The sequence below is a fragment of the Silurus aristotelis genome, assembly GCF_946808225.1.
Source record: "Silurus aristotelis genome assembly, chromosome: 6".
Lineage (NCBI taxonomy): Eukaryota > Metazoa > Chordata > Actinopteri > Siluriformes > Siluridae > Silurus > Silurus aristotelis.
The window spans coordinates 16331303-16344544 of record NC_139579.1 but is presented as its reverse complement, the minus strand read 5'-3'; the positions used below and the strand labels follow the sequence as shown (position 1 = coordinate 16344544).

Below are 13242 nucleotides of genomic sequence, written 5' to 3'. Positions count from 1 at the left end.
TTCCTACAAGGATCATCTACAATATTAAGGGAAGAGACTGATCATAGACAAGAGCTGTTAAATCTCAGCCAGTGTGTTTATTTTACACACTGGAGGACGCAGGCTTATAGGCTTTGTGAGGTAAGTTCTTTGGGTTAAGTGTGTGATCCCTGTTCCACTTGCAGTGTGTGTGTGTGTGTGTGTGTGTGTGTGTGTGTGTGTGTGTGTGTGTGTGTGTGTGTATAACCCTGTTTAAATCAGACTTGCTTTGTCTGCACAAGAGCTTTAATTTCTTTCAATACATCCCTCTGCGTTCGAGGATCTTTTAATGCTGTTATAGTCTTTCTCTTACACACATGTAATGCGCTCTCATACGCAGATTGAGTGCATGGTGGCATCGGAGATAATGCAGAGATACAGGAAGCTACAGTTCGAAAAAGGTGAGTAGGAAGCGCCTCTGTCCATTTGCTTTCGCTGGAAGAGATATTCGATCAATGCGTGAAAATCTCCCGCCTGCGGTCGAACGCATTAAGTGGCGTTTAAGTACATAGAGGAGACGAGTTGCTCTTTGACATTGTTCTAAACTGGTTGTGTCAGTGGGCAGTGAATATCATAAACGACCCCAAAAAAAAGCGGATTAAAATATTTAGGCAGGATGATGAGTCTCTTTGAAATGAGAAGTGCCAATCACCGAAAATGTCACTGAGGTTTTAAACTGTCTACAGTAATGCAAAATACAAGGCAAATGTTGCCAATATAGAGCATCCTTTATTTACCTACCTGCAAACTGGAGAAGAAAAATTTTGTTTTGAAAAATGTAAGGCACCTAGCCTAAAGAATAATATAAAAATAGCAATAGTATAATAAGCATTAGTTACCATGCTGACGCTCTGAGAAAACTTTGTTATATGCATCCAAATTGCATTTCGGTTGAAAATGAGTTAACCATGTACACGTCTCTGCTGTATACTTGTGTTTTTGGATTCTTTGTTCTGTGTACAAAAGCCTCCAAACCAGCATAAGGCTGGAATCTGCAGATAACAAGGTCAGCATAAAGCTCAAATCTACAAAGCTACGGCAGTCTCTCTCTCCCCCCTTTTTTTTTTCTTCCTTCCAATACACCCACTGCAGTCAGACAGGACACTACTACAGGACTACACAGGGCTTACTGATCATGTAAAACACTAGAATACATCCCGGTACACCGGCAATATTTTTATTAATTAGGCAAATCCAAATAGTAAATGAAAACTGATAAAAAAAATATATGATTAAATAGCCTACCTATTATGCACACAATAGGATCTCATGAAAATATGATATGGAAAAAAAGCCCAATACTGTAGCATGTGCTGGATCAAGTGCTGTTTTATAATCTGATGGAATATAAGGATGGAATTTATAATTCCACCAAGATTTATTTGATGAACATAAGCAGGACCATTTGTGCAGCAATCTGTTGCCACTATACCAGACTTTTAGAGAATATTTATGTGGTTATTTTTCATCACATTTCTAAATTTAAACGCTGTCTTCATACTATGTTGCATCATATTGCAGTCGAGAGTAAAGGCAGTGGTCGAGACTCTAACAGTGATAGTGGTCTATTGGAAAAAAATTATTCTCGCCGCCGACGCCATAAACCCGGTAGAAGCACTGCTATGGCCGAAAGTTGATTACAGATTGAAGGCACGAATGTTCCCCAAGCATGTGATGAGGAAGCCAGTTTGCCTTATAACATGATCATGATCTGTAGATATATAATGTCTCTGAAAGAACAGGAATACATTATTCGAATAATGTACAGTATGTAATCTATGTAAAGAAAGTGGTTACTTTTCAAATGTGTTCAGATCTTTATAGAAGAATTGCAAGATTCAGTTACTTCGCTTCTGTTGTTTCGGACGGGGATTGTATTACAGTCAGTAATCAGTGTGGCTCTCTCTCTTTTTCTCTCCTTCCCAGTGTGACACATAGCAATTTTTCTCCTTCTGTATTTTTTTCTATGTCCTTTCTGTGTGTGTGGAAAAACAGCCATGCACAAACCTGTGTGTGTGTGAGCAGAAGTGTGATTCAGTAGACTAGTGTCAGTACACGTGTATCCTGTGGAGGTCACGTTGCCTGAGCGCAGTCTCTTTCACCTGAGAGTCCCCCCCACACACACACGCACACACACACTCACACGTTCACACAGCTTACCACCTGCTTTCATTCATCAGTGTCAGCCAGAGCTATATGCTGCCATTTTGCTCAAATTATTTTATTATCCCTAAATCACAGTTCTTCATATTTGTGGAATAAAAAAAAAGCCAATTTTTTTCTCCTGAAAATATACTAGGACTGTGAATCGAATAAAATGTTTATGATGATTTTGCGAGTTAACTCTTGATTAATTGCAATCCAATCACATGTTTATCCGTTCTAAATGTACATTAATTGAATACTTTTCAAGTTTTTGATATTTTTATCAACATGGACAAATATGGATGCTTTATGCAAATGATGTTTATTATAAGTATAACCAGACTCAACATAAGGCATTAAGTCTAGACACATTTCTAAAGTCATAGATGTTTTTGAAAAAAATGTGTTCATGTCTATAAGACACATGAAAAAAGCACTCTAAAATACCAGGTTCCTATTACTTCTCTTTCTTTGCACTGAGCCAGTCACTCAAACAGGCAAGCCTGTTGTACATAAGTTATAAAGTAATCTACTGTAATCATCATAATCATCAAGTAATCATTACTGATGCACAATACTGTTATTTGCACTACCATGCACTCTCACACTTTATGTACATTTCTGATATGGCATATACTCTGTATCCTTATTTAATACTCGTACTATATTTTATATATATACACTATATATATGTCTATATTTTCTCACATTGTTTTGTCTCATATAGTCCAAGCTAAATGTGTAGTGTTATTTATGTCTGTGCTTTTGAGAGTCACTTAAGGCTGGAACTAAGTTCCTTGTGTGTGTCAACACACTTGGCCAATATATGCAATATTGGCAAATATCTCTGACTTGTGGAGGTCTCTCAGCTAAAATGGAAGATTAGATCAGTTCTGCTGTCATAAAGATGAAGGAACTGCCATTAAGGTTGTTAAAAGGGGAAATGCTCTAGAAGATTATATTTAAAAAATCAGCTTTAGAGCTTCATATGAGCCATGTGAAGTGCATTGTGGAATGCATCACACATGGAAGAATTGGAAATGGAAGAATTATGACACAGACCATAAATTACCCTGGTCAGGGTCTTTCCAAAATTATGACTAGAGAACTCTGGATTTCCTTGAAATCAGACAGATTTTATTAAATGTTTTTGAGGCATTTGGGTGAAAAGCAAAGTGAAGATGGTTTGTTCAGGAATTCAAAATATTTACTTTTTAATAGTGTAAATATTAACAACATATCAATTAGGTGGTGTCTAGATCTTTTTCATGTAAAAAAAAAAAAAAAAAAAAAAAGAAATCTGGACATTTATTTAATCCATATTTTTATATTATTTATTATTTTTACCATCACTTTAGAGTGGCACTGCATACATAATCCGTGCATGAATCAGAAAGGGTTTTATTTGTTTTAGTTTTATGCAGTTTTGCTTTGGAGAAGCTTCTAAGTAGAACAATTTTTAAATGAAAAAAAAGAAGAAAAAAAATTTCAACACACATTGAAGATGTTCTGAATGATGATTGAGTGCTACGAACGTTAAAGCAAGTAACTACTTCATTAACAGGATATTTAATAATTGTAGTTGGTCAAATTTAATTATAATTAATCTGACATTCATCAGAAATAGAAAATCAAGGTTGCAGAGCAAATTACCACCTATGGTTACATAATAAATACTGCTTTCTTTATTATTGCTGTTTTTTTGCAGAGATGGTGTCAAGCATGGTCAGGAGGCAGTCGGGCATCTAATTTTACAGCTGTATTGTTGCATTAAAAAATAAAACAAGTTTATACAGCAGCTGTGGTTAAATGAATTAGATTCAGTTGATCTCTGCATTCCAGCAGGCAGACTTTCAAAGCAGGCTAGTGTTTCTGCCTGTAGTAAATGCTGGCGTTTTTTTTACGAAAGACGACTTTGTATGTAGAGCTGAAACGATTCCTCGATTAACTCAAGCAATTCAAATACAAATATTCATATATTTTATTTAGTCCATTTAACTACACACAGACTGTTTCCCCACGGACCATTATTACTGACACACCACCCTCTAAACTCTCTGGACAGGTAAACACTATGAAAGCCTGTTTCCCCCACATAAAAAGTAAAAAAAAGTTTGCCCAATTCTGTCTATTTTACTCGCAATTCCGACTTTATTTTTTGCGATTCAGATTTTTTTTGGGCTAATCGGGCAGCGTCAGCCCCTCTGTAGTGCCAAAAAGCTTTAAACACCGAAAATGAAATTAACTACAATTAATAGGCTGTTGGCCTTTTTCATACACCAACAGCTTCAAACTCCAACCCGAAAACATGGTTAACAGGTCGATGCACCACAAATGTTTACGAGCAATAAAGGCGGAATTGCGAGAAATAAAGTCGTAATTAGGCAAACTTATTTTTTTTATGTGGCGGAAACGGGCTCCATACATTCAGGCCAAGAAAATGACAGAACGAAATGAGTTTGGGAAGTTTACCCATTTAAAATTGATTTTTATATTTTTTTTTATTTTATTTATTCATATCTGTCTGTCTGTCTGTCTGTCTGTCTGTCTGTCTGTCTGTCTGTCTGTCTATCTATCTATCTATCTATCTATCTATCTATCTATCTATCTATCTATCTATTTTTTTGGTATTTTGATGTAATATGGCAATTTAATGCACTAAATGGGATTAGTTTTCACAGATATTATTGTATGTAATTCCAGCAATAAAAATGTAATTACTTAAACCAATTATTTGTTCATTTTAAGAGACCCGTCTTCTTTTCTCATGTATATTTAGTGTTGCGCTTTAATAAATAAAAAGTACTTCTTGACCTTTATGTACGTGAACGGCACTTCTACCCACGCTTTTCTCAACTCGGTGACCAAGTCTGTCCTCGTTTCCCGCACATGACTTGTATTCTCATTGCTTTACTCATAAATGAATTAGACCTGAGAGGGCAAGAGAGAGACGAACAGATTTTGTCAAGCACTAAAAGCAGAAAGATCAAAAGGTGTTTTAGTAGACAGTCGCTGTAAAAGTAATATTTTTATTCACACCTATTGCTCAAGGAATCCCTTTTCTACTTGCAAATGGAAAACAAGAACCGTAGTAGAACCAGGGTTCTGAAGGAATGTTGTTTCGTTTCACCGTGTCCTGCGTCAGCTATATATGGTTAAAATGACAATAAAAGCTTCTTGACTTGACTTCTTGTTGTATCCCTTGGTCATTTCAGTATTTAGAAGTCTTTTCGGTAGTACATCAGAGCTGAAAGAAGCAGTCATGCTGACGGTAACTTCAGGGCAGGTTAATTAAGGATAGTCTTGTTCTGAGTCTCCTTCGGCGTAACCATGGTGATCTGACAGTAAGAAGCTGGCAGAATGGGTAAACACAGACAGACACACTACTCTTCTGTTTCTTGCTACAGAGGTGCTTTTGGACCCGTGCCGGACGTGGTGCCCGTCATCATCGTGCCAGGCCGTGTGCCAGCTGAAGGAGGCGGATTCTGCCCGGCCGCAGCTGGTACGCTGTGGTAACTGCACGCTGGAATTCTGTTCTGCTTGCAAGGCCAGCTGGCACCCAGGCCAGGAGTGTCAAGAGAATCCACCCCTCACTGCCTTTCTGCCTGGTGAGAGCAGGTATGGCTTGGCCTCTTCTTTAGCTTGCATTTTCCTCTATTCAATTGTTGCTATTCAATTCAAATGTACCTGTAAATGTATAGATAATGATCAGACCTGTGACCTTTAGATTCAGGCTTATGTCTAATTAGATTTTAGCAGACCGAGCTGAATATAAAATTAACTGCAGCAACAAGAAACAATGTGGTTTCTGTAGCACATCGTTTGTTGCAGCTTGTTGTTACCAGTCATGGGCATTTATATAAAAAGTATTTACCTGAAGGCATCTAATAGAGACAAGGAAGCGTTTTTTATTTCTCACACTTTCCGACTTTTAGAATATGTGCCTCATTTGATAATAGTTTCAGGTCCTACACAATCGTGGAACTAAAACATGAACTAAAATATAAGCAGTAAAAAATGGTGTGAAGCATAACATGTACCCAAAGGAATCTCTGGATGACAACCTGCTTGTTTCTGTCGCAGTTCTTTCTTTAAGAGTGACGACGATGACGCTCCTATCAAGCGCTGTCCCAAATGTAAAGTGTACATAGAGCGAGACGAAGGTTGTGCCCAGATGATGTGTAAGAACTGCAAACACGCTTTCTGCTGGTACTGCCTGGAGTCTCTGGACGTAAGTGCCCCCCTCTCTTTTTGTGTTTTCTCACACGCGCTTCGCAGAACAAATATAGCCTGGCGTGCTTATATCGCTGCTTGGTGGCCATGTGCCTATCATTTGTACCATGCTGCGGCCACAGCCAAGCCTTTTGTGTGACTGTCCCGCTCACCCGCCGAGATAAATAGCGCCCTCTCCTGTGTTTCCACAGGACGACTTTCTTCTGATCCATTATGATAAAGGACCCTGCCGCAACAAGCTGGGCCACTCCAGAGCCTCGGTGATTTGGCACAGAACACAGGTAGGTATTTATCCTCCGTTCTTTTTTTTTTTCTTTTTACTTGTCACGTGTACATTACAGAACAGTGAAAGAACAATTCACATATCCTCGCGAAGTTAGGAATCTGGCGAATCAGAGTGCAGGGTCAGCCATGATACAGCGCCCCTAAAGCACAAAGGGTTAAGGGCCTTGCCCTAGGGTCCAAGGGTGGCATTTTGGTGTTTGAATCCCTCGACCAGAGCCTTTATTAACCCAGAGCCTTAACCATTTTCCCTATAAGGGGAGTGGTAAGTGATAAGTCGTAGCAGGGAAAAACCTGTTTGTGTACTTATTAGGAAAGCATCTCCATAACTGAGACCAATGGGATTCACATCTCGATGCATAGCCAACAATAAGGAGAGAAATGAAGCAGCTACCAATGCAGTGCAAGCCGGTATTGACTTGATTCATTGCAATGGGAAAAATATGATGCTATGCAATCCAATATGGTACAGATGGTTCACTTTTATTGCTTTGCTTCAGAAATCATGTATTTACTTAAGTGCCATTTGACTTGCGATGCACAGGCGAAATAAAAAGAAAAAACACTAAATAAAACCAGAAGTCCTTTACCTGTTCTGTGCTCAGGAAGATGCAGCTCTACCGCGCTTGAGAATCACAGTTTAGCGAGGAGAAATCAATCTACATATAAAATATTAGTTGCACATATTTGATATAAATAAATCGTTTTTCACACATGCCAATATGTTAAAAACTATCCATCGCGATAAAAATGGCAATTTGAATCCAATGCAACTTTTTTTTTATATTGATACATCACATCATTAACCTTTATGCTGCTGCACCGATGCGAATCTCCCCATCCCTAGTCCTCATATCTTATTAGGTACATGCTGCCACTGAAACCATGGAAACCAGCAGTAACTTATGGCAGGAACACCAACTGCAAAAAAGACTTGAGTGAGCAAACGTGAAAACACACTTCCAGCAGCCAATGAGAGGCAGGTGTCAAAGATTTCACAGAGTGGATAAAATGCCTGTGGTTTGCTGGTCAAAAGGTACAAAAACATTCCCTGAAACATTTTGCCAGTGTCATTTAGATTCTGGACGAATGTAATTATGTAAAAGCGGACTGTCAGTTGTACGATTCTGACGTTGCCTTTTGTGCTTACACAATGCACACCGTGATGTTACTGTATCTGTGTATGTCCTAATGGAAGCATAGAGCAATCCCAAAGAAAACGCTTTTTTTTGGAACAGCAGGTAAAACAGCAAAAGTTGGGTCCCATAGATTAAACTGTAATTAAACAATGTACTCGTTTAGCAGAAGCGTGAGCTAAAACCATTACCTGATGTGATTACTATCGTTATTAATTCAAAAAAAGGCTTTACCTCAAACAAAATGTTGGGACAGAAAGAACAAGAGCTACTATATTTAGACCAGGGGATTTATATTTTCATAACTGCAGACTTTGTTTGGTTTTTTTTTACATTCTACAGTATATTCTTTATATTATCCAGGCTTCTTATATAATTCTTAGAGGTCAAGCAAGGTATGACATTTATACGCACTAAGTTGCTGACTGCAAAGTGTTCAGGAAAAGAAAATAAGGTTTTGAAAAAAGTCTGTCTATTTTGGATATGAGTATCTGGAATTTTTAGACAATCTTTTCTATTTCATGCTAAACATAGCTTTCCCAGTGTGTGGCTTTTTTTTTTTATTTTATTTTTTATTTATTTATTATTTTTTTGTGATATTATTCTTCTTCATTCGGCTGCTCCCATTAGGGGTCGCCACAGCGGATCATCCGTCTCCATACCACCCTGTCCTCTACATCTGCCCTTTTTCACACCAACTACCTGCATGTCTTCCCTCACCACATCCATAAACCTCCTCCTTGGCCTTCCTCTTTTCCTCCTACCTGGTGGCTCCATCCTCAGCATTCTCCTACCGATATAACTCATGTCCCTCCTCTGCACATGTCCAAACCATCTCAATCTCACCTCCCTCACCTCGTCTCCAAAATGTCCTACATGCGCTGTCCCTCTAATAAACTAATTTCTAATTTGTTTTGTGATAATGACTTTAGTTAATGTAAGAAATCTTAGCAAGAAATCAAAAAGGAAACCGAACAATGTAGTCTGGAAAAAATAATAATAATTATTATTTTTTTAACGCTGGAAGTTTTATTACATTAGCAACAACTAGTAAACACTACTAGTTGAATTAAACCTACAGTTAACGTTGACCGTTGAGTCCAGATTCACTTGCATCCACATGTAAATCGAAGGCCTGAATTGGCGTTGCGCAAAGCCATCTGTTGCTCAACAGGGAGTTCGGAGTCATCGAGCCAGACAGTGTTGGACCACACCGCCACTGCCACTTTTCCTTCTTCAGCAAATTCAACCTTACTTTCGTAAAGTGATTTGAGCTGCAGGACGTGCCACCGATGCTTTTCATTTTCCGGTGTCAATGAGAAAGTGATTTGTGATCAGAGGAGATACGCACAAGTATTTTGGATACGACAGGAAATTGCGAGATGATATCGTTTCTCATGCAATGTTTATGAATCCTGGTCTCCTAAGACTATTTGTGGTCAGTTATGTAAAGCCAAATCAAGTTTCTTATGAATTCAGATGTAGTCATGTGCAGTGACTCGGGGGTCTCTAAGCGACTGAAGCAGGAATGGTTTGCATTAACTCAGTTTGTGGGATCAGTTTAGATTGGATTCTGCAGAAAATATTGGGTAATGGCAGATTTTAGAGTTTGCTCAATTTTTTCTATTCAGCTCAGTTGCACTTGCAAGAATGATACTAAAACAATGAACAGTAGTAACTAGTAGTGCTAGTAACAGTACTAGTTATTGTTTAGAAAAGTACACCAGGTGCAAAGAATAGCTGCTGCTTGGGTTCTGCACATGCCACTGTACAGTAAGTGCAGTACAGCAAGAAGAGAATTACAGATTCTTCCCGACTTACGATGGAGATGCTTTCGATCACCACAATGTAAATTGAAAATATCTTACGTCGAGAGTCTTAAAAAATGTGATCAGTATGTGGTGTTATACTGTGCTTTGTTAATAATTTAACAAATCGCAGTACATAATTTAGCAAAACAGAGCAATTTACTGTACTGTACTGTAGGAACTATACAGTATATATATATATGAGGGGCAGCGGGCATGTGAACGAGCACCGGCTCTTAGTCCTGACATGCATCATTCAGTCTATAGACGTGTATCTGTTGGATATCGGCGTGTATCTGTTGAATGAGAGTTTGGAGACCAAGGACAGTTCTTATTTTAATCTTTTTTTTTTATTATTTCCTATAGGCTACTTTTTAGATTTCATAGAATAGATTATGATTATAATAATAATAATAATAATGATAATAATAATAATAATAGGCTACATGAACTCAGGAACATGTAAATGTAACCTGGGGCAGTATTTGAGTGTGACACCTTTTGTATTTAGAGTGAATATTTGTTTTGTTTTGTTTTGTTTTGTTTTGTCAAAAAATAATTTGTACCCCCTTTGTGTACCCCCAGGTCATTGGAATCTTTGCTGGTTTCGGCCTGCTCTTGCTGGTAGCCTCTCCGTTCCTGCTCTTAGCCACACCTTTCGTGCTGTGCTGCAAGTGCAAGTGCAGCAAAGGGGACGACGACCCCTTACCAACCTAACAGACTCCACGATCTCCGTCTTCTTTTGTTTTCTTTTTTCCTCTCCCCCACACACTCTGGCATGAAGCTCTCGGAGCGCCTTTGGAGCCGCCCTGCGACCCATCTCACGCCACAACTTGGCTCGGTTCCAGGAGATAGGTAGCAGATAGCAGGCACGCTGGCATCGACAACACCAGGCAAGACCTTCCAGATGTGCTGGATGTAACGCAGTACATGGGAACGGTGGAGTCGCCAGTCGTGCACTCTCGCAGCGTTCTGATTTATAGGGGACGGGACATATTTAGCTTGATGCCTGTTGTTCTATTTAGGGGCCTTTGGGATATAGTGGATCTGCTTGTGGAGGGCTCATTAACGAAATACATACTCACGCTGTACTTTCTGTAGCTTTGTGTGTATAGTAGCACTTGAGTCACTCAACATTTTAACGGTTTCTCACTTTAACTTGGACACACAAGGGGTTGTTTGGACACTTTGCAGCCTGCTGTGTGAGTAGGGTCTTTAATAAAATGTACAGCATGATGTTTACCTTGGTCTTTTTTTTTCAATTATTATACTCATTGTCTTGTTTTCCTGTTTTTAGTAATAGAGTTGGTTCACCAAATTTTCACATCAGCATCGCTGCTATCAGCAAAAGGTTTCTTTGTTGAAATTCTGTCACATATCATCATATTGCTAGGGTTTTCTTCTTATGTCTCATTAGATCCGGTTAGTTTTTTTTCCACATGTAAAATAATTCACAAAGCACTTTACCAAATTGACGCATGTTCGCAGCCCAAATGATGAGCACCAAATAAAATATTTATCCTGCTTGTTAACATATTACTATTATTATTATTATTATTATTATTATCTGCAACCAGATATTTTTTCACTCCTCCATGTGTGTATGATCCAGGGCTTATGTAACAACAGCCCAATATGTCTCGGTTGGATCGTTGGAAACTTGCATGTGCATTTCATTCATGCGACTTGAAACAGGAAAATGCAGTCACTGTAATTTGGGCAGGGATTATACACTCTGTCTGATTTCCAGACTGTTTTGATTGGTCCTAATTTAAGTCTCTTATCTATGCAAGTTTCACACATAGTACACATCTGTGTCTTACAGACCAAACAGCAGCTCCTTTAAGACCTGAAGATGCATCGCACACCCAAATATAAAAGAGTGTCTGGCTCACCTTCCTATCAAATGCTTTAACACCTATTCGAAGCTTCTTAGAGATTTTTTCGTCATGATTTGCACTTAAACGGGGCCATATGTAGTCAAGCACTTATGTCATATCGTTATATGAATTCTTATTTCATAACGTGGAGGGGAAGAGAATGTGTTTCTGTAGCTGGACAGTATGTAGCTCAACAGAGCAATGTAGATAGTTTTTCCGGTGTTCACCCAGTAAAGGTGCCATAATACTAGAATAAAAATATCTAATTGTTGGTCTTGTTTTATTGCACGTCCATTGAGTAGGTTTTTACGTTTTTGTTCTGCAGTAGCTATCAGCATTTAGACAGTTTTTTAGCCTTAAGTTCCAAGTACCTCACTTTACTCCCTCACTCTTGTAGCTTAATTTTTTCTATTATTTATTCTCAGGTCTACCTGAATGAAGCATCTTTTTATTAGATTTTATTCACATTTTCAGGTTCATCCATAGGTGGCATTTGTGATCTTTCTAAAAAAAAAATGCTACTGAAAGAGAATTCCTTAATGTACATATATTTGCTTATATGTTTTGGCTCCCTTAATGATCTATAATTCAAATTGTTCATGTGGCTCATGCAATTTTTGTACATATTTTTTGCAATGGATTTGCACTCGGTAAACTAATTGACATACTGCAAAAAAAATAAAAATAAAAAAATGACAATCTTAGCAATTGATAACTAGTCCAACTAGTATTGAGTTGTATTTCCTATTATATTTCTTCAGTAATTATTAAATCTGCTTTTGGGAGAGTTTTACTACTAATGATTCAAACTTTATTTTGAGAAAAAAGCCATAAGAATATTTAAAAGCTTTAAAAAAACAGGAGTATTATTGGTTGTAATATTATCTACAAATTTTTTTGTTGAATTTGCCCATATTCTATATGTTTTCACTTGCTAAGATGCCATTTTTTTTTTTAAATAGTTCAGGGATTTTTTTTTTTCATCATCAGTTTAAAACCGGAACAAAATTCCAGAAGCCGCATTTCCCACACAGGCAACAAATGTGTCTCTTGCACAGATAATTAAATGTGTAAAATATATAATAAGTCCTTTTTTTTCTTAGGTTTTTTTTTTCAGCAATGTGATGTCTCTCTGACAGCTTGGAGAGAGTTAAATTTGTACAGTTGTGGTTCTATTTTTACTGCATGCTTATCGCTTTTTCTGTAGCTACATTTTGTGATGTTTTTGTGTCTCTAAATCTGCAACTTTATAAGGAGAGAATATCTGTTTATTGTTATGTAATTTTGAAGGGTTTTTAGCAGTGCTGTAACTTTTGCTCCAGACACTGCTATTGGATGACCTTTCATGTGTAATTTTGTTTTGTTTTTGATACATCATAGAAATAAATATGAAATGTATTTTTCTGAATATCACTCCCTCCAAAAAATTTAATGCACACCCACTTTCACAGGATAGTACATTTGTGAATGTGTATCATTTGCATGTTGTAAAGTTCAACATAAAAAAAATTATAGTTTATCCCATAAAAAAGTGTGTTCATTATTTTGTCATCAAACTTGAAATGATACATGATATAAATGCATTTACTGGTTTATTATATACTTTATACATCTCTCTATTAATATTGTGATTTGTGATGAGAGTAGGGAGCAGGTTGAGAAGAGCCTGGAGAGGTGGAGGTACACGCTGAAGAGAAGGGGAATGAAAGTCAGTAGGAGTAAGACAGAGTACATGTGTGT

The 13242-nt window shown here is 37.7% G+C and overlaps 1 protein-coding gene and 1 long non-coding RNA gene across 3 annotated transcripts in view; one reads left to right on the top strand and one right to left on the bottom strand.

Moving 5' to 3' along the window:
- Nucleotides 1-12955, top strand: part of rnf144aa (ring finger protein 144aa) — a 32273-nt gene extending 19318 nt beyond the window's left edge. For both annotated transcript variants that reach the window (XM_083543783.1, XM_083543782.1), the window contains 5 exons: nt 359-419; nt 5571-5781; nt 6247-6394; nt 6588-6677; nt 10208-12955. In XM_083543783.1, the coding sequence (XP_083399909.1) occupies nt 359-419; nt 5571-5781; nt 6247-6394; nt 6588-6677; nt 10208-10339 (642 nt within the window). In that variant the 3' untranslated portion in view covers nt 10340-12955. The remainder of the gene's footprint in view (nt 1-358; nt 420-5570; nt 5782-6246; nt 6395-6587; nt 6678-10207) is intronic.
- Nucleotides 1-13242, bottom strand: part of LOC310727394 — a 766835-nt gene that overhangs the window by 45474 nt on the left and 708119 nt on the right. The gene's annotated exons all lie outside the window — the stretch shown is intronic.